The sequence below is a fragment of the Perna viridis genome, chromosome 1 (genome assembly GCF_037379345.1).
Source record: "Perna viridis isolate PV_CMFRI_1.1 ecotype Kerala chromosome 1, ASM3737934v1, whole genome shotgun sequence".
Lineage (NCBI taxonomy): Eukaryota > Metazoa > Mollusca > Bivalvia > Mytilida > Mytilidae > Perna > Perna viridis.
The window spans coordinates 63798292-63820319 of NC_142445.1; the positions used below are offsets into that span (position 1 = coordinate 63798292).

At 32.4% G+C, this 22028-nt stretch overlaps 2 protein-coding genes across 5 annotated transcripts in view; one reads left to right on the forward strand and one right to left on the reverse strand.

Annotated features, from left to right (window-relative positions):
* LOC148629811 (KICSTOR complex protein SZT2-like) overlaps positions 1 to 17076 on the forward strand; it is an 84895-nt gene extending 67819 nt beyond the window's left edge. For both annotated transcript variants that reach the window (XM_088557570.1, XM_088557579.1), the window contains exons 41-61: positions 405 to 572; positions 833 to 1054; positions 1397 to 1542; positions 2368 to 2563; positions 3518 to 3711; positions 4075 to 4243; positions 4555 to 4700; positions 5115 to 5285; positions 6008 to 6245; positions 6622 to 6698; positions 7033 to 7191; positions 7865 to 8109; positions 8486 to 8690; positions 9050 to 9260; positions 9454 to 9581; positions 9796 to 10060; positions 10586 to 10730; positions 11211 to 11352; positions 12222 to 12425; positions 13987 to 14055; positions 14487 to 17076. In XM_088557570.1, the coding sequence (XP_088413696.1) occupies positions 405 to 572; positions 833 to 1054; positions 1397 to 1542; positions 2368 to 2563; positions 3518 to 3711; positions 4075 to 4243; positions 4555 to 4700; positions 5115 to 5285; positions 6008 to 6245; positions 6622 to 6698; positions 7033 to 7191; positions 7865 to 8109; positions 8486 to 8690; positions 9050 to 9260; positions 9454 to 9581; positions 9796 to 10060; positions 10586 to 10730; positions 11211 to 11352; positions 12222 to 12425; positions 13987 to 14055; positions 14487 to 14630 (3644 nt within the window). In that variant the 3' untranslated portion in view covers positions 14631 to 17076. The remainder of the gene's footprint in view (positions 1 to 404; positions 573 to 832; positions 1055 to 1396; positions 1543 to 2367; positions 2564 to 3517; positions 3712 to 4074; positions 4244 to 4554; positions 4701 to 5114; positions 5286 to 6007; positions 6246 to 6621; positions 6699 to 7032; positions 7192 to 7864; positions 8110 to 8485; positions 8691 to 9049; positions 9261 to 9453; positions 9582 to 9795; positions 10061 to 10585; positions 10731 to 11210; positions 11353 to 12221; positions 12426 to 13986; positions 14056 to 14486) is intronic.
* Positions 17077 to 17480: 404 nt separating this feature from the next.
* LOC148629814 (uncharacterized) overlaps positions 17481 to 22028 on the reverse strand; it is a 75975-nt gene continuing 71427 nt past the window's right edge. For all 3 annotated transcript variants that reach the window (XM_088557601.1, XM_088557590.1, XM_088557611.1), the window contains 2 exons: positions 19336 to 20360; positions 17481 to 18935 (listed from right to left, as the gene is read on the reverse strand). In XM_088557601.1, coding sequence (XP_088413727.1) covers positions 18896 to 18935; positions 19336 to 20360 — 1065 coding nt within the window. In that variant the 3' untranslated portion in view covers positions 17481 to 18895. The remainder of the gene's footprint in view (positions 18936 to 19335; positions 20361 to 22028) is intronic.

Sequence of the window (22028 nt, forward strand, 5' to 3'; positions counted from 1 at the left end):
AGCTTAGATTTTTTGTATTTATCAGATTAAATTTTCTGAACCTTAAAATCTTTTATGTTTAAATTTCTGTGTGCTGCAGAGCGGTCTATTTAATATTCTTTGAAATTAGGGAAATTTTATGTCATTGTTCTATTGTACTGTCCACACTGAATTTTATGTACAGGTTCATAATGACTCTAGAAAATGTTATTCATACACTACATGTAGTTAAATAAGATACCAAAATATTTCTGGACTGTTATGTCATGTACAGCAGTGAAGTCACAAAAATGGTTAGAATATAGAGCACATAATATGACTGATATATTAAATGATTGTCCTCTCAAATTGACATCATTCCTCTGACTAGATTATGTTATGTTGATACAAATAGCTTCATTATGGATATTTCTTATATTTTCTAGGAATAGCATGTATTAGTTTAGCTCTGGTTGATGGTCATGGATCACAAGTCCATGTTTTAGGTTGTCCCAAGCCATCTAGAACAGGGTACAGTAAAATTACCACAGAGAAAGATTTTGAGATAAATTCACAGACAGAATTCTACCATCACAATAGCAGTAATGGTCCTGGTATGTGTTTTTTGTATCATGATCTGCTGTGTATTGTGATTGCCTAAGCAGATTGGATGTCTAGTCAAAGCTTAGTTGAACATTCACTGACATCAAAAACATAATCTGAAAATCTAAAAAAATATGAAATGTAGTTGTTAAGAACAGTTGTCTTATAATGATCATTAAGACATGTATAGAAGTTACTCTTTAAATATACCTTTTCACAAACATAATCCACATAAGTGTTTCAGTTAGTATTAGTAAATTTGTGGTTTTAGGTCCTACAGCATTACTACAGTTTAGGGCCTGGGAGGTTGGATCAGTAGACTTGGCTGCACTGAAAGAGAAGTTGGTACAGGCGGTCAGACATGCCCTGTGTGACATAGTTACGGAGTACAACATGTTGACAGCCTCAGTGTGTCAGATCCCTCACCAACTTATGGAGATCTTACCTGCTACATCTTACTCCACCCCTTCATCACCCCAGATGGCACCAAAAGGTTTCTATGTTCCCTTTACCCTGTGTTGTGTGATATTTTCACATAATACAATATGTGAACAGCCTCAGATTTTTTTGGAGACGTTGAGTATTGTTCCCTTCAACACATCTTTATTTTTCAGTACTTCTGGTAAAGGATTTGTGCTTATTGGTATTCCATTCTCATGTGTATTAAAGATAATGCCATGAAAAAATATGCATATTTAATAATTCTAATTGAATTTTCTTCATACATTTTACAGATAGTGTCAGCTAAATATTTATGATTTGATTCTACCTAACTGGTGTTTGTATTGGCTTTATACTTATCTGTCTACCACTTATAGCAATGTGTGTCTTGTAGAAACTGATCTTCAAAGAAGGCATTCTATAATGATGAAAAAGATGCCTGAGAAACTAGCGCTAAGTGGAACTGTATCATCCCCACTACTACAGAGTCTTAGAGATGCTTTCATGAAAGTTTCATCACCAACACCTGACCAGGCTAAGGTAAGCACTTCTATTGGTGAACAGGACAATTAAAATGGCATGTTACATTATTGAAGAAACCATATATGAGATATCTAAAGTGCAGGGAACACTTTTGGAGAAGGTAAGATCCATAGACTATTGTTTTAAATGCACTTTATATTTTGGTTGAAGGGGCTTTTGAACTAATTTTTATACACCCATTCAATACCACCTTTTCTGTCTATCTGTCATTCCATCCATATGATTTTTGTCAAAATTATCTCAAACCCAAATAAATAGATTGATTTCAAGTTTGCTATGGGACTTCATATATCATGGAAGGAAGTTTGGTTTCTTCAATATCAGGTTCTAGTCTCATTGACTGCAATTTTTCACTATATGAAATTATAGAGAAAATTTCACAACAATAAATGCTGCCACTAGACAGATTGGTTACAAAGGTATTGTGTTGCTGTAGATAAATGTCCAGTATCAACTTCCTATTTCTGGGTACTAGTGAGGGTATACTTTACACAACCATGTGTTCAACTTGATGTTTGTGTTACTGAAAGAGAAGTAATAGTTTGGTAGATTTCATCAATTATTATTGTGATTCAAAGTACTGATTTCTGACCCAAAACATATAAACTTATGCATGCTGATTATAAAAGTTCCATTAGGTGTGAAATATTTAGCTTACTATTGTTATCATAGAAGTTGTACTAAGAAAATATTAATATAAATCGACTATAAATTTGATGCGTTATTTTCGTGCAACAAAACTTTAAATTTATTAAATAGTGAATGAGGAATACATTGTACCTTGTGCTTCATTTCCATGAAATCCTATCATTTTCTTTTTAGACTTTTGAAATTCCAAGTGTAGCTACTTCAGCACCCCAGACTCAGCAGTCTCCCAGTCCATCCATCCAGTCCAGCACAGGGTCAGAAACAGATGTCCATCATCGGATACATAAATACGAGGAAGGGAGCAGAGGAATACTTAATCCTATCTTCTCTTCACTGCTCATCAAATGGTTTGATTTCTGTCATAAACTAGGTAAGTAGTATGTAAACTAGAATTGACGTAAGTGTTGTAGGTGTTAGCAAAACAACATTTTATCTTCCCTTTACTTTATCTGCCAAAAGTGAACAAGAATTAGAGTATCTATTAACCAATGCTATTTTTATAAGTGAGAGATTTTGCTCTTCAAAGTTAAAAAATATTGGTTTTTGCCATTTTTGGTTTCTATCTTGGAAACTGTAATAGATAGGCAGTAATTTTCAATTAAAGAAATGAAGTTTTTAATAAGGTCATCTTAGGTTGAAATTGTGTAACAACTTTTTATAGAAGTTATTCTCATAGATGGGCAAAAATTCTTTCAATTAATGTAATTATAAGGCCTACAAAAGTTTCTGTAGGTTGAAACATTCCTTGTAGATATATTCCCTGGACAGGTTATATTCTGTTAGAATTACTGCATTTGAACTGGAAAATTTCTCATGTTTCTAAGAGAGTAAGTTATGCTTTCATTTAATCAAAAGAAGACAAACTCTGTTTTCTAAACATTTTCATTTAATATGATACAACACTTCGACAAGATTTATGAATACTGCCCACAAGCTTTTCACCAAGTATTTTTGTCCCCTGTCGTAACACTGAAGGGGACATACTGGTGTCTGTGTTCATGCATTCATCCATCTATCACACTTTGTGGAGAATCTTTGGATACCATTAAACTGATTTTGTTCAAATTTTGTTAGGATTGTTAGTCACCATATTTAGTTGATCATATTGTGTGGTCTTTTTGATTCTCCAAATTTTACAGGAGTTCAGGGACTTTAATGAATTTGTACATGCTACTTTATAGGGACACTTTGTGGACTCAGTTCCTCAGCTTTTGTATGAAATTAGTAGGATTGTTGGTTGCCATATTTAGTTGATCATATTGCACAGTAGTTTCCCCAGTTTACCAAATTTTTGCTGAAAAAAAGTTGTAAATGTTTTTTTTAGGTGTACCATCAGTTAGTAAGGAAACAATGAGCCTAGCTTCCAGGTTTGCCATTGACTATTTCCTGAAAGAGTTCCTATCTGTGATATCCAATATACTGGGTGATGTTCATCCCAAGGTGTTCAAACTTTACCAAGACCAGGATGGAAATCTCTGTAATGGTACACTATACAGTCCATGTCGGAACCCTGTACAGGTAATGTAAAATTGGCAATTATTTGTCTAAATATTATTTAAAGGGCCCACATCAGTTTTCAGACACTTAAAAGGCAATACTAAGGGCCAAAAATTATTTGTGAAGTTCATTTTCTGCTTATTTCACCATTATTGTTCACAAGTTTTAATCCTGTTTTACTTGAACAACTTTGAATGAACTATTGTAGTGTAATGTCCAATGGCAGATATCCCATGCATTTCAGGATGAATATGTTTGATTAATTGAACAAACTCTGCTTTGAACAAGTTTGACACACTGTGCCATATTTTAATTTTTAATGCAGTGTGATTGTTTATCATCTGATAATCTGAAGGTTTCTTATATTTTTGTGATCCATTACAGACAGAAGATTCCCAATTAGAGAGTTCAGTAGATACTGACAGATTTGATCAGGTGATGGCAGGACAGGACATGAACTTTGTGGTTGTAGGACGTAACACTGAACAATGGCAGGCTAGTGTTCAGGACTTTAATGAAGAAGAGTTCTCAGCATCTCCTACTTCTCCTAAAGGTATGAAGCTGTTGCAATAATGTTTTTTTTAGATTAACGAAGTGAAGGGCTATATTTTCCTCCTGTGAACTTTGGTATTTTGTTAACCTTGACTTCAATAGACAATGGATGTGCTTAATATATCAAAGAGACAACTAAACTGGGATGAAAAATGTCAACTTAACATGCTTGAGTTTCAATTTCAAAATTTTTTAAAATAATTTGGCATATTGTTGAAGATTTATATCAATATTTTTTCGGAAGATTAATGTTGTAACTATAAGTTTTGCATATAGAAATCATAAATTTTCCATTTTTTACTGAAATTTCAGCAATTCCAAAGCAGACATACCAGAGATTTGCACCATTGTTATCAGGTAGAGAAAAATCCCCAGATTTAATGAACCTGATGTCCAGTCCTGATCCTGTCTTCATACCAAGACAGAGGTTACTGTTACTGACTATCAAAAACAAGGAGGTAAGTTTGGCAAAGACTAGACAGGACTGCAGTATACTAACAATAAAAAATTTGATGCTTCGGAAAAGACAGTATGTTTAACTGTCATACATACCCTGGATATTAGACATGTAAAAACAGGGAACTCCTTATTCAGCTGCCCTGGGCAATAAGGGGATTCATTGTATTGCGGGAATTGTAAATAAACATGTAAAAATGTAAAGAAAAATCTGATGAAAATTCCCTACTGTATTTTGATGAAACAACCAAAGAAAAGAAACTTTTTAAAAAATTAGCAAGTAATTCAAATTGACTGCCTTTTTTTTTCTGATCATCTAGTAAGATTACAAATTATTGTGTTTTGTATTATGATTTTGTTCTAAATTTTCACAAATCTTGTTGAGACTGTTTAAACTAACATGTATTTCATTTCAGCTAACCTTATACTCCTACAATGTGGCTGGAGATCTGAACAAAATGTTGATTACATCTGTGATGCAGCTGATGAAATGGAACAATAACAGAAATAAGTTACTAAATTCTATCATCAGCCAGAAGATGGGATTGTTTCATCACTGTCAGTTTACACAAGTCACAAAAACTAAGGTATCAAACATTTTAAAAATGCAATATTTGTAAACAAAATAGGCACACATATCTCAATGCAAATAAAGCTGAACTTTGTCCTTTTTTATAAATTTGAATGACATGGTTTTCTTTATCGTGCCAGTATTTTCATTTTGTAATTGGTTAATAATATTTTTTGACATTAAGTTAAACATCCACTGCAAGAATAAACAGCTTGAAGTAAAGTTTGACCAGAAAAAAAAACTAAAAACTAAATAAAATATTTCTGTTGTTTGTGTTAAATATTATTAAGTGGCAATAGCTGCCCATTAGTAATAGCTGTCCATTAGTAATAGCTGTCCATTAGTAACAGCTGCCCATTAGTAACAGCTGCCCATTAGTAACAGCTGTCCATAAGTAATAGCTGCCCATTAGTAACAGCTGCCCATTAGTAATAGCTGTCCATTAGTAATAGCTGACCATTAGTAATAACTGCCCATTAGTAACAGCTGTCCATAAGTAATAGCTGACCATTAGTAACAGCTGCCCATTAGTAATAGCTGTCCATTAGTAATAGCTGCCCATTAGTAACAGCTGTCCATAAGTAATAGCTGACCATTAGTAATAACTGCCCATTAGTAACAGCTGTCCATAAGTAATAGCTGACCATTAGTAACAGCTGTCCATTAGTAATAGCTGCCCATTAGTAAATAAATAAAATTTCTGTTGTATTTTACTCACAATAGTATCTTTTGTTTCAGAATTCAGAACTAGACAACCTGATCAGACATGCTGCTCCTCCTCCATCAGAACTTCTGAGGAGGAAGAATAGTAACCTAAGTCCTCTCTCTGGTAATCAACCAAGTCAGCCATTTGATGATGCCTTCAGAGACACTCAGCCTTCTAAACCTTTGTCTCAGTCAACACATTCATCAATCAGAGATGTTGTCAAATGTCATGGGTTACAGACACAGGAGGTCAGAAACCATGTCAGACAAGGTAAGAGGTCAAAATTTATATACTCATGCTTCTGTTGAATCCAACATGTCGGGTAAGGTTATAGGTCAAATATTCACACACTTTTTTTACCTCTCTATGTCTCTGCCAATGTTAAATCTTGTTTCAATCAGATTTTATATAAAAGATGAATTACAGACCTTGTCAAATGTATGGGTAATTCAAACCAATGTGTAGCTTTTAAATACAATAATGGAAGGACATAGATATTGAAAATTACATTGGACAGTATAGCTATTAGTAAAGTCTTGAAGTTTTGTTGAAAAAAAATATTGTTTCTTAGTTTTTATTCTGTATAAAATATTCCTCTTTGTCAGTTTGTTTTATATCAAATGTTATTTCATCATCTTTTTTTTAGACCTAGAAACAATATTTACATTGAACAAATTATTTTGGTCCTGGTTTGCCAAGTCATCCAGCAATGAACCTATTTATGTAAGTACTGTGTACCTGGTCTTAAATTCTTGTATTTGAATAAGGTACAGTATTTTAGTTGTATTATATAAGACACTCCTGGGTAAAAAAAAACAAAAAACTTTTCCAATATTTAGAGATCACTTAATTTCCAGGAAGAAAACATTTTGTTAAAACAAGGGAAACTAAACCATACTTGGTTTTTTGGTGTTCTTCATATGAATTTTGAAGAGTAGATGGCAAAGAAGTTTTAAAAGAAGGTTTCTGCCATTTTTGGCCGGCACACATTCAATGAATTTATGCTTATAGTGTAACAAAAGTAAAGCTGTGCTGTATTTATTGATCTGCTTTCTAGGAAGAGGACCTGTTGTTGTTGAAGCAGTCATGTCGTCTCTTACACTACTGTGCCACACCCATCTTGTTCTCTGCTATCTGGAGACACAGGATCATGGAGAAGTATAGGAGTACCCAGAAACTTCCCACTACACCTACTCCTGATAAAGCTGATAAAAGTGTAAGTCCATAGATGGGAGAGTATATTGTAAACCAGGAAATATCCATGCACCGTTTTGTTGCAGTTTTTCCAATTAATTTACTTAAATACAGTCATAAATTCTTAATCATTCATCAAATTTCATGGTATTTTCCTTGAAAAAATATTTGCAGGAGCTTTATTTTGGCATGACCGACCTTATTTACAAATAGCAAAACTTTAACTGTTAGAAAAATTTACTTCTACACCTACATAATGTTCTAAGGTAGATTTGATAACTGAATATCATGTTTAGTCCACAAGATTTTCACCTCAATATCATTTTTAAGCAATCATGTGAAATCCATATTATTTTAGTCTTTTCTAACATAGCAATCCAATTCATTAATATCCCAGTCAAACTTTATTCCCACTGATTTCTACAGTATTATTTATTATTTATGCATGTGTAGCCTGAAGAAAAAGGTCAAAAGAGAAAAAATAGTTTTTTTTTTATTTAGTTAATGATTCATAAAGCATTTGAATGGCTGATGGGCATTGATTTCTATCATAATTTGCAATTTTATGGAGCAGAACATTTTTTTCTTTTATTAAATATTTAAACCCTTAATTATTCCAAATTAAAACCAAGCATTACTATAACTTGATACTATTGTATATGTATGTTTATATTTCATCTTGACACCCTTTATAGAGATCTCGACATAGTTCTGGAACATCAGTACAGAGTATGAGAACAAAGAGAACTGACAGTAATGAAGGCAAGAAGAAATCAGAGTCTACACCAACAGATTCACCAATTCATGGACAGAAACAGAGAGGATCACAGGAGGAACAATGGCATATAGAATTAAGATCTGACTTTGTCAATGAATATATGGCCTATGTCAAGTCTATTGGATTTGTACCTATTAGTCTGACTGTCAATCCAAAGAAAAAGTTAGTTTATTTGATATTCTCAAATAGAATTTGTAATGTGAATACTGTTGTAGAAGTTGTTCTTGATGATTCACATAAGTGTATGAAATGTCCAACACATTTATTGACTGATGAATGAATGAATAGCAAAAGTTTTATTATAAAATTCTGAATGTTCTGGTCAAATTCAGGCACTTGCAATATTCTCTGGACTATGTATTTAACTTATAATATCTAATTACCTGAGCCACATCTGTGCTATCAGTATGCCTACATTGTTTATCTGTCTATGAATACATAGCTAGAAGTAGTTGTAACTTTCAATGGTTGAATCATATGTATTTTAATTAGGTATTACTACTAATGTTAAATATATTCCTATTTTCCCTATTGCCAGTATGCGGCACACCAAGTCATTATCTAGTGAGAAGAACATCCCTGATGATGTACATAGAATGGGTCCTATTGGTAAAGTATACCATCTACATAAAGTTATGTCTGGTGGTATCATGATGATGGAACTTAGCTTTAGGGAGCAGTATTTTTGTGTTAAATTCTATGTCTGTGAAAGTTACAGGATTGGAATGCCAGTTAATAAACATGTAAGTATATCTACCTCTTGTATACAGAAAAACTTGGTTCCATTCCATTACCCAACACAAACCAAATTTTACTGTTCTGGTAACAATTTATTTGATACATCTTTGGTAATGAACCACTATAATATGAACCAGAATCTTATGAATACCACATTTCCTAGTACATCATATGCCCAAAATATCTACTAAAGAATCCTTCACCTGATAAGTTTATTAACTTAAATAAGTTCTTGGCCCTTTTAGCCAGATTTTCATTTCTCAACCTTCAAACTGCTGCTACAACTCATTATAAATTTTAAGTATAAGAATTTACAATATATTTAATATATATTTTGTGGAAGATTTATTATTTGATGTTGTAGTTGATGGGAATGTTTATTGATGAGAGTGAGAGATGTAAGAATCTGATCCATGTTCATTCCTTTGCCCATGACTTCCATCTACGATCTATACAGTCATACATCAGTGGACAGTTACCATACAAAAACAGTTACCACTTGACTGGGTTCCTGTCAGATTTCAGCCAGGTGTACCCATATCCACCTGCATTTTCCAGAAATTTTCTCCTCACAGGTAATTATGCCATTAAAGATGTCCGTATTCATCCAGACTTCCATGTTGGCACCCATAGTCTTTCCTAGAAGTATTCTTATCACAAACAATGCCTCACAGTTTCACTAATATTTTTATCAAATAGTTTTGCACCAGTTCTAAAAGTGCAACTGTTCATTTGTATGTAAATTGTCTACATTAATTTCATTTGTAGAATACTTGACATTTACTGAGTTATCTTCCCCTGCCCACACGCTATATGAACATATGACACGGCATATCAAGGACCATGGGATGAAAATTGTAGCTATGACACCAACTGTTGATGCTGATATTGATAGTGTAAGTAGTTGTTTAACAAATAATGTCTGAGTTCTTCAATATTATTGCTGTTTTTTTTTTCATTATAAAATTGACTGATGACTTTGTGGATGCAAAAATGGTAAACTTCATAAGTAGATCTAAACAACACCTTTCTTGAGATAACAGATATTGTAGCAAGAAGTGTACTTTTCTTTATCTTACAGTAATTGTTATTGTAATTTGTTGATTTCAGGAATACTACTTTGTGAGGACAACAGAATATGCCCTGACTCTATGTAAAGAATACAAAGTTCCACTAACCAGACAGAAATCAGAAGATTTTAATATATGTTTGGTGATAACTAACTTGTCACAGAACAGTGTGTACCAGTCAGAAACAGAGAAATATACACTTAAACTACAATACTTTATTGTATTAACTAGTCAAAGAGATCTGTTCCCTGTTGACTTTTTGGAGAAGAAGTTAGGCCAGTTCAAAAGTATCTCACAATCAGATGGTTAGTATTCAGTGTTTCTTAAGGCTTTGATGATTCAGGTGGTACTGTAACATACAACACTCGTCTGATATTTTGTTGGTTAGGTAAAACTCTTGTTTTAATGGGAATAGCATTGAAAGAATGGACTTATAACAGGAACTAAATGAGTGTAAACTGTTATCAAGAAAATGAAAGAAAATGGCATCATAATAACAGGATCACATGCTGACTAGTAAATATGCTTGTTTGGTCAATCCAAAATTTCCACTAACAGGTCAGTAATATCTGTAAAAAAAAAATCTCCAAAATATGGTTTGACCTGTGGATTAAAAAGTTAATTGTGAAAACTGTGCATGATTAGTTTAACTAGCTGGCAGTGCTTACTATTAAAATGTGTCTTTTGGCCCATATATCTTTTTATTCTTAATAATTTCAGAGTTTGATTTGGTCTGACATAGTGAATGTAACTGTTATTTCTTAGGAAATGATGCCATATATGGTTATCAGTTGATTTATTTTATGATATTTGTTTACACTGAATTTCAGTTACATCTGATTCCTCCTCTAAGATTAGTAACCCTGTACCAGTAAAACAGCACATAGGTGTGAGGAAGGAATCCAGGAGAAATAAAATCAATCAACACCAGGAATTAGCAGAGAGTATCCTGATTGAGGAGTCTACTAAAGCAAGGTGTGTTATTGGAGAGGAATTAGTTTTTGTATATATATATTTAAATAAGGGGTCTGAAAAATTCCCAAAGATGTTAGAACTGTCAAATTTGCAAAGCAAATTTTTGGTTGTTCCCTCCACAGGACTCAAACCCATACCGCTGTGACATCTGGGAATTTTTCAGATAGTTCTATACTTACATTATCTTCCCTACATCACTTTGATCAGATGGAGCAGTGTAGTGAATAGAGTCGTCACATTCTGCGACATTATATCCAGAAATTATCAAAGGTCGAAAGTTCATACTGCTTACTCATCATGAAACAGAATTCATGCTTAATGCCAATCACTTTTTTATTCAATGATGAAAGTTGGCAAAATGAAATGCCTATTATGTTTTTTTGGCAAAATGAAATGCAGATTATTTTTTTTGGCAAAATGAAATGCAGATTATTTTTTTTGGCAAAATTCTTTACAAGTATATGGCATATGATGTTGTAGAGAGAAGATGAATGAGTTGATTCAGAGATCAATGGCTGAGTGTCGTAAAGACTCACTTTGGAATAGAATGTTGATTGCTAGTCATGTTGATGATGACCCAAAGAAGAAGAAACGAAGCGACACAGAGGATAGCAAAGATGGGGTAAATTACTGACTATTTGTGTTCTATACTAATGATAACTCTATACATGTTCTTCTGCTCTTGTGGGAGATAAGGATATAAAATACATTTTAACATATTATTTTTTAATGTATAGGAGTTGAAGCTACCAAGTTACCTACATATCTATTCCATTTAAAATTCCTGCCGCCCCAAGCAGGTCCGGGTGTCAAAAGAATAGACCTGCAGCAGCACTAAGCTTGTCATAAAAGGTGACTAAATAGTGCTCAGAACCCTAGCCGGGGGCTAGGGCGATCTGCCCACAGAGCAACTGGGATGTGTGCCCCAGGTGGTGGAATGGGGTACCCCTGGCATGTTACATGCTGGGGTTGTCAGGCTAAAATACGGAAAACCTGACTGCAAACCATAGTGGTGCACTGTGTTGGGAAAGATGCCACGTTCCTCGCACGTTAAAGAACCCTACTGTGGTATTCTCCCGGAGTAGGAACCATAGGGCTCCGCCACAGGAGGCTAAATTGCCCGATCCTACCCACCTCTCCCTATTTCCAGTGGCAATCAAAATTTGTCAATCCCATTGTCCTTGTGTCCCATCCCTTTTTTTCATTTCATCATCATTTCATGTTCATTTTATCATCAATTTCATGTTCATCGTCTGAATATAGCTGAAATATTGCTGCTCGGACGTTCAACCCCAACAAACAAACAAACAAAAAAATATAAAATTCCTGCCTACAAATCGATTCCATATAAAATTCTTACCTTATGCTTGCAATTGACTTGACTCAGACAGTTTCTGATTAGTTAATTCATGTAGTCATTGGTATAAATTACCTTATGAACTGCTACAATAGTTTTGATGTAATATTTTTAGCTATATCACTTTGTTTTAGTTCCACCAGAAACTTTCCCATGAAGAATTTCTTGAACTGTTGAAGATGGTTGTGAAGACCAGACTGTCAGAGATTGACCCACAGCTGATGCCATTCCAGAACATGAGTCTGGTGTGGTACAAATCACTGTATAAAGTTTTACAGACAAGATATCCAGAGAGACATAGGTGTTTTTCAAGTCCTGATGGCAATGTGCAATATCTGGTTAGTATATAGCAACTAAGGTGTGTTTCTGAAGTCCTGATGACAATGTGCAATATCTGGTAAGTATATAGAGACTATTACCGTGTTTCTCAATTCCTGATGGCATTGTGCAATATCTTGTCAGTATATAGTGACTAAGGTGGTTTTCAAGTTGTGATGGTATTGTGCAATATCTGGTTAGTATATAAAGACTACAATGTTTCTCTAGTCCTGATGGCAATGTGCAATATCTGGTTAGTATATAAAGACATAGGTGTCTTTCAAGTCCTGATGGCAATGTGCAATATGTGGTTAGTATATAACGACTAAGGTGTTTCTGAAGTCTTGATGGCAATGTGCAATATCTGGTCAGTATATAGCGACTAAGGTGTTTCTGGTCCTGATGGCAATGTGCAATATCTGGTCAGTATATAGAGACTATTAAGGTGTTTCTCAATTCCTGATGGCAATGTGTAATGTTTTTTTAGTTGTGCAATATTTAGTTCGTTCCACAACTTCAGTGGAGGTCGAGAAAATCTCATTTTAAATTTATTAGTAACAAAATCTGCAACTATATTTGTAGCCTATTTTATGATTTCATATTACAAATCTCTTCCTTAAAGCACATCATTGAGGTTGTCATTGATTACATCCATGCTATGTAGGAGGGGGGGGGTAATTGTTTTACCTATGTCTGTTATATCCCTGCTCTGTAGGAAAAGAGTGGGTTAATTGTTTTACCTATATCAGTTATATCCATGCTATGTAGGAGGGTGTGGGGGGGTTAATTGTTTTACCTATGTCTGTTATATCCCTGCTTTGTAGGAAAAGAGGGGGGAATTGTTTTACCTATGTCTGTTTTATCCCTGCTCTGTAGGAAAAGAGGGGGTCTACTTATGTCTGTTGTACAAAGCTTCACATTGGTATACTGTAACATCGGATGCATTTTCTTAATCATATGTCATCTACTTTCTGTTTGCCAAAAAAAAAACTGAATTTTCGTAATACAGTGGTAACATACATTTCATTGTATGTTCTCTACTTCTTTTAATCACACAGACATGATCTACTGATTTACACTTTACAGCATGCCAGGTAAAGGATAAAGTATAAAACTGAGAATATTAATGCTGATATTTTATACAAAGCTTCAAATGGGAATTCTGTATCATGGGATGCATTTTGTACCCTGAGGACATTTACTTCCTGTTTACTGGAAAGTTTTCCTTCTACAGTGGTTGTATACAAAATTTTCTTCACATTTTTATTGGCTTCTATTAATCACAGGTTCCTTATATTTTGTACTAAGCTTCCTATAGTAATATTGTATCATGGGGGTGTATTTTCACACTTATTTGACATCTACTTTCTGTTTACCAAAAAAAAATTAGAGTTTTCCATATATCTTGATGGAAAGCAAGGGTATCACTAGTGAGCCATTGCTAACAGATTTCTTGTTTTACATTTAGGGATAAGGGTCAAACTTGATCCAAACATCTTGCTCCCAATTGGACTATGTAAGGAGCAATCTAAGTCCTTTATTAGTGTTCAGGGTTATAACATGCTTATATATAATTAACAGGTTGTAATCACCCCTCAGTTCCCAGATATGGTTATGATGCTGATGATTGACAACAAAGACAAGAAAACTGTAAGTGTTTGTTATTCTAATGATTTAATCTCATTTGAATAGTTCCAACACAAATTATGTACAAGATAGAATAATATAATACTTAAATTCATAATCTACTTGTAGAATGACCACAGCATACAACTGTGTCAAAAAAAGACACATAAAGATAAATGATGAAATCGGGTGTATACCTTTCAGGGAATTAAATTATGTTATATATACAAATCAAACTTGTTTAAACCACATCCTGAAGGAACTAGAAACTATTCTTACATCTTTTGACATTCCTTAGTATCAGATTCAATACATTTTGAACCTTTGTAAACTTAATACTTGTTAAAAACAACTTTATCAGTAGAAAAGTTTTGGAAGACAGATTTCACCATAGACAATGAGTAGATCATGTCTATATTCTCTATAATGTTAGGTACAGTTATTTTTTTTTTCAGGAACTGTGTGCAGTTTTCAGAGAGCCCATAGAAGATGAATCAGATCAGATAGGAAAACAAAGTTTACCATTCATCAATGTACAGGATCAACAAACAGACTTTATTAATCTGTGTTGTTATCATCTCTGGGCTTCATTGTTGTGATTTTATCGTTTGATCTTTGTCAAGGGTCAATAGATGTATTTTGTCATGATTTCTACAGTTTTAATTAGTTGTGATGTCATCTTCTGGTTTAAAGATGGTATTTGCTTCATCTGTGTAATCCCATGTTCCGTAAAGCTATCTTAGACTGTTTGGAGTGAGATTATATTAAGTGTACTATAAATAGTAATTTCATTTCATCATATTGCCAGGGTAATGAATATGTGAGCATAATAATTATTGTCTTGCTATATTTTTTATTCTATTGATGCTTTATACAAATTGTGTCAGCTTTATATTTTTATTGGATGTTAACATGATTAAATCATGTCATTACCTCGACCCATGAGTGATTTTTGTCTAATAGTTGAATCAAATAAGTAATAATGAAGTACAATGTATTATATATCAGTTATTTCTGAAATTTTCTTATGGTGTCTTGGTGCTTCTAATGAAAATGGTGACTGCAATCTATTCTTTAAATGTTTTATAAAACCATGTACAACAAAAATATTAGCATTTCCAAAATGGCTTAATGATAATTCCTTCCTATTTAAATGTATTGCTACACATGTTAGTGCTAGTATGTTGTCCTCAATAAACATTTGTTAAATAATTCAGATTGTGATTTCATGTTAGTGCTAATATGTTGTGCTTAACTGTAGTACATAAATTGACAAATGACATAAAATTATGTTGAAAAGTTCAGTTTGTAATTTCATTTATGCTGTTTACAATGTTTACAAGTGTTTACAATGATGATGTTCAGATGATAGTTTTTGAATACCAGATGAACTGCCTTAGATAGTTGACATTTGAGAAGTAGATTTTAAATTATATCAGACAACTTTCTGTAGATATCTTTTGAATAATGAGATAGAAGTTAAAATTTTCTTCTCAAAATTGACAGGTTAGGTAATTCATTAATCATCAGGTGTTTGTTATTTAATCAATGGAAGAACAACTCTGTCACATGAACATCATCATTGTATGGGTTGTAATAACATTCCATTGTCTAGTTCATTTCCATTGTTTTATGTATATATAATGTGTGTATTACTGATATCATTGTATATATAAGTACCTTTATGATGATAAATAGTGCAATATTGATCTAAATAGTGGATTACATAATAAAGTTTTTTTTTCCTGATTGTCATACCATAACACAGTCATGTAAGTAATATTACAGCTGTGACATGGTTTTTAGGCTTCATTTGTGTTTTCTGGTTTTTTTTTACAATTGCTGTTTCATGGACCATTTCAAAGCTAATCTCAGAAGTGGTTTGACAAGTTATCTTTAAAAGGGCAGGATGGCTCATAGTGCATTCATTTTCAGAATGGATGGGAATAGTTACTGTGTATGATATTATAACTGGTTCATTATTAGTCTAGTGTTGTCAGAATTCTTATCAAACCTTGGAAGTATCATGTTGAGAATTTATCTAAACATGTAAACTTCAATCTTCAGTCTTTAAAGTGCTTGTCTGTAGTGCAACTGGTAACTATAACTCAGTTTAGTTTTGAACTCTGGGCAAAGTTTCACTTCAAATTGGCATATAGTCACTTGATTTATTGTTGGTATAAAGTTTTGTATATTTTAAAACTGGTTTCAGTTCCATTATTGAATTCTGTACTGGTCTTTGTTGTTGGTGGTTCCTTTTAAAAAGCAGTCCTTATAAAAATCAGACAGGAGGTGATTCATGCATACCAAAAAAACAAAATTATTTAAATTTTTTGTTCAGAAACTGAACAATAGTTACATAACAAATAATAGTGTGTCATTCCTATGTACTTTTGAGATGAAAATATATATTGTGTACGAAATTGGTATTTTACAAGAGTTATTATTCTTGATTTGGTTGATTTTGTGGGAGATGATGTATGATTTTCTCAAAAAACACCAATCTCAATACAGAAAGGGCTATTGTTATGTAAAAATGTAGTACATGTATATGTAGTCCAAAAAATCAGTTTGTTTGGTTGGTTTTTCTTTGCCATAAATCACCCCTCTATGTTGTCTGGATTCTATATGGATTGGTACTTAATAAGCATAAGGTATTCTTAAAGTCAGACATCAATGTTTTAGAAGTTTCCATCAAGTATTTATATGATGAATACATAGTCACATGTGTTTTGAATTGTTTTTATCATATATTATGGTTGATAATGATAAAAAATGATAAAAACAATTATAAAAACAAATCCAATGGTTAGATATTATTTATTGTGATGTACATATTTGTTTTTTTATTTTATGACTGTGATATTAGCTTCTGTTTGTTAAGGTTTCTACTGTAATTGTTACAATCCAAGGATTGGTCTTAGAATACGTTTCAAATATTTTACAGTGCAAACTTTTTTCTTCCTAGTATCATGTGCTGGAACTTTTCAGTGTAATCACATTTTTATAAAATAAAAATATAGCAATAAAATTTTACATATGTTTTTTGTTTTTGTTTTTTTTTTTTGTTCTTTTTTTGTCAATTGAACTGAAGTATAGAATTATTGTAGCAGTCACCAAACTGGAGAATACCCCCACTTCAAATGAGCTAAATGTCAGATCAATTATCTTGCTTTGGACATTTACATATGATACACAACCTTCTTATAAAATTTCATCAAAATCCCTTGAAGTAAAGTAAAGTACATACCCCTGAAACTGTTTACATCAATGATTATGATTATTGATGACTTTCAGGTTTTTTCTAACTAATATCTTACCATTTTACCTATTTGTTACTATTTTAATTGTATGTGTCTCATAACAAAGTTAATTGATTCTGATGATGATTACCTTTAACTTTTTTGTATGTCACTGAAAGTTTATATAATAATGATAACTAACAGGAATATCTATTAAAACATTTTAATATAATTTGTAATAACAGAAAATATAGATATGATATGTATAAATGAAAAACTTGCACTTATATTAATTGGAATGTACATGTATAATGGTTAAACAAGCTGTGTATTTGTTAGCAGCTCATGTGATACAGCCCATATAAAAGTTAAAATATTTCCATTTTGGTAAAACCACAAGTTCCCCTTTATAAAATGGTGATATTGGGATACAAAACTTGAAACTATTTGGAAGGTATTTAAGAAAAGAGAAAAAAAAACGTTAAAAAAAACTTTTGTTTAAGAAATTATACACAACATTGTTGCGAATTAGAACCAAGTAAATGTGAAGTATTTAGAGATATATAACTGAGGATATATGAACACACATGGTTATACTGAGGGAAATTTTCATATTTTTGATTTACAAAAATTAAAAAGCAAATCAAAGAAGTCTGAATACACTTTTATAACACAACATAATATCACATTAAAAACAACAAAATTGCTTCAAAGGTCACTAAAATAAAGATAATCAAATACAATATTTACAATTTTAAATTGTTGTGGAATTCAAAGTCAAGTTTTTGTTCTTATCTACAAAGCATGCTGCTTTGAAAAACCTAAAATATACATTATCCTTACACAGCTGTATATAAGATGAGCTCTAGTAATTACAATATCAGATCAATGGATCCTCCCAAATTCTTTGTGAATTAATATTGCTCTACACATTCATAATTCATTCATAAGTATTGCAAACATATATCAGTTCAAAATTCAACATAAAATGTGTAAACCTTACATAGCTTATACATCTAAAACAAATTGTACATGGTACAAAATTTGATGAATAAACTTTCTTAAACTTAAAACAAAAACACAGAATAACAAACTGTATTTAGGCATGAACCTTCACCAACCAGAAAAATCTTATTTTTTTATTTGCCTATAAAAGACTGGAGAAAAATGTCTGTTTCGAAAAGACTTTTTTTCTGATTATACTTGATACATTTTTATCACAGATTGTTTGTCTATCACAATTTGACCAATCTTTTATGCAGTTGCATAGAATTAAAATATAAAGTTAACTTCTTCCATTCAAGGATTAAAAAAATATTGATATATTTTTAATATGCTAACACACACATAATTTTCATAATTATATTATATCTGCTTAGTAGCACTTGTCTAGGAATGTATGAGGATTAATGTTTTAATGAGTTTATACCAGTCAAGTAATGGATTATCTCCCATCGACAAAATGATTACCTCCCTTTATTCACATCCACTCACAGTACGAAAATGAAGGCTACTTCTGACCAGAAATCTCTGACGAAAGTTTACTTATGGACAAGCTATAACTGTGATGTCGTTGGAGGATTCCACAAGAAGCACCGTTTATCATTGCTTAGTTAGTATTCTCAACTGTCTAGAACTATACCACTACTTTTTCTTTGTGTTCTATAAAGAAAAGAAAATTACTTTAGCATACTGTGTCACAAAATTTACCATGTTGTGTTTAAAGGTAAGAAATATAAGTATCTTTTATATTAAATCTGCCCAGGGCTCAGTACACAAGATTTTCATATGCAAAACCCATATGAATAGTATATACTGTCAAACTGTTTCAATGATAAATATCTTGTGAATACCTGTTTTTCTGTGTTTGCTTAGTTTCTACATAATTACCAATTATTTTTTAATATGGCATCATTTTGCTGATAGGCTTGAAATTATTCAATACTTCAATAAATTTATTCTGCATATTTTACCCAGTTTTAAAAAAATCATTTTAAATCATGAAATTACACATTAAAGTCATCAAGTTCTATTCAAAAGAAAACATAATCAATAAACTTACTTGAGTTCTTCCTCTCGTTCTCTCATTTCCCTCAATTCTTTTTCAATCTTCGATTCAGCATGCTGTCGTGTCTCACGGTAAGAGAATGCTGCGCCACCAGTTTTTAGTCTAAATTTAGGTTCCTCTTTATTAGGCTCTGGTGGACTAGTCACACTTTTTGTGTCTTTTGATTCGGTGTCACCGTTAACATTTTCTACTTGCGATTTCTCATTTACACTCTTACGAATGACAAAATTTCTTTTGACTGGTCCTGACATTTTTTGTGGCACTTCATTGAATTTCATAGGTGTTTCAATATGCTCTTCAGATGTAGTGATTATTTTTCCTTCTTTTCTATATGTATTTTCTCTTTCCTTCTGTTTTTGAAGTTCATTTTGAAGGCGAGAGGAGGCAAATTTTCTCATTGAATGTGTATCATTTGAATTATGAGAATAGCCTCTATAGTACGAAATTTCCTCATCATCAGAATCATGTTTTTTGTCTATAACCATTTCCTCTTTTTTAGTTTCCTCTAGTAAAGGCAAACCTTTCTGTGCTCTTAATTCATTCTCTCTTTCACGTGCTAGTCTTATTTCTCTTTCAATTGGTGTTTCCCGTTTTTCTACTTGTTTCTTGGGCTTATCACTACTATCTTGACTAGAATTAACGGTACTGTACATTTGTTTGTGAATAGTTGGGGTTGGTGGTTTTTGTTGTTTTTGTACAGTGGGCGTGGTTGGGTTCTTGGCTACAGATACTTTTTGTTCTGGTTGTGGGGATTTCTGTGCATTCAATGACATCTGTTGAAGAGCATTACGTTGTTTTTGTAATTCCTCCTCTCTTTCCCGATGCTCACGTAATTCACGAGCAATCAGACTTTCTCCCTCATGTTGAAAGGTTCCAATTGCTTCCTCATATGTCATCTGTTCACCATTTTCTTGGGGTTCTCCTTTCGCATGCTGTCTATACAATTCCTCCTCACGTTCACGTTGAAGTCGGATTTCTTTGGCAATAGCAGTTTCATTGCTGTCACCCTCATAATCATCCTGAAAAGAGAAGTAAAAACATGAGATAACGATGATGTGAGCATTTAAATGATCAAACATATGGGTAAGATGTACATGTACTTTCTTCAAAATAATTCAGCAATATGTGGTCATAGAACTCCAAAAAATTGATATCTAGTTACAAATTGGTATATTGATTATCAGTTTTAAGTCAATATATAGCTGCATCCTATAACCAAATAAAATGTTACAGAAGAAGGTGATACAAAAGTTTCTAAGCAAAATAATACAAAGCCTGTAGATGGCAAGTTGACAAAAATTTGGCAATATATATTTACAAATTTTCCTACATTTTTAAGTTTAATCAGAAATTAATGAATAATGAAGAAAAATTGAGATTCTAAATATGCCATAATTTAATAATAATTGGATCAAAATATAATATGATGAAATAGTATCAATATAAGTTAGTTCACCTGGCAATCATTTTGATGAAAAATGTACAGGCAACTCTATAGGGATTTTCCCTGTATTTAAAAGCTTTCAAGATAAAATTATACAGTAAGTTACCTTATTAGAAGAAGTTCCAAATATATTTTTACTCTCAAAAATAAGCATTTTTTACCTGGAATCGAAGAACCAGGTAGCGAATGACTCGACCAGACATAGGTAAAGCCCTTGTCACTTTATGTATTAATCATACACTGCAACAGCTTTCAAGCAATCAATACATAGCTTTCTTAGTAACAGTTTGTCAGTTGGTGTAACATTTTATTCATTCTAATTACGACACCCTAAAATTTTTAATGGAGGTAACGAAGCCTGGCAACCAATCTTACCTGTATGCAGTGATGGTTTGGTGCATACAGGTGTATATTTGTGATTGTTTGGTTTGTCTTCTTATTTTAAAAGTAGTTTGTCTTGTCTATTTTCTGTTAATTTATTTTAATATCTTTTTGATAATGTTGCACTTTTAAAATTTATCATACTGGTATTTATAAATAAACTTTGGATGTCTGACTCTACCATTATCTGTGTTCTAGTAACTCCTACATACTGTTTGAGACTAATATACCATTACATAATTTTGTGGTTTGAATATACTTTTAAGACATTCCACTCCAATTATCAAAGGTTCCTGTTCGCAAAACTTCATGAAAAATAAAATTTGGCTCTACTGTCATTTCTAGTAAATGTGGGTGAGTCCTACATATGCAGGGTGTCTCCTGATAGGGTTAGGTGAAAACTATGACAGAAAGCCCTCTTCTGTTCAACTGGGATAACAATTTAATGTCCATGAGGTAATTTCTTCCTTGAAACTCAGAATAACTAAAGGTTAAAGCTTACGATGAACAAGCTTGATAGTTGTTACTTTCCCAAAATAGTTTTTGGACTATTAGGCATACTAAATTCCTAAATTTGTTCTTAGGAAAATTCAAGCTCATTTTTCCATTCTCATTAGGATTCTACACAATTTCAAACGTCTTTCTTATACAGTCACAACTTGAGTGGAACCATTGTTTCCAGTGTTTGTGACTTAACATGTAAGAAAAAAAAATCACTCAAGTTTCATTGTTTCATGCAATAAGAATAAAATATCTACACATTGGCCTTTATGATCTATCAGAGTTCTGTAAAAACTTAACAATTAGCTTTAAGTGGCCTAACTTATGTCAACCATTAATTATTAGAATTACTAGGTATACT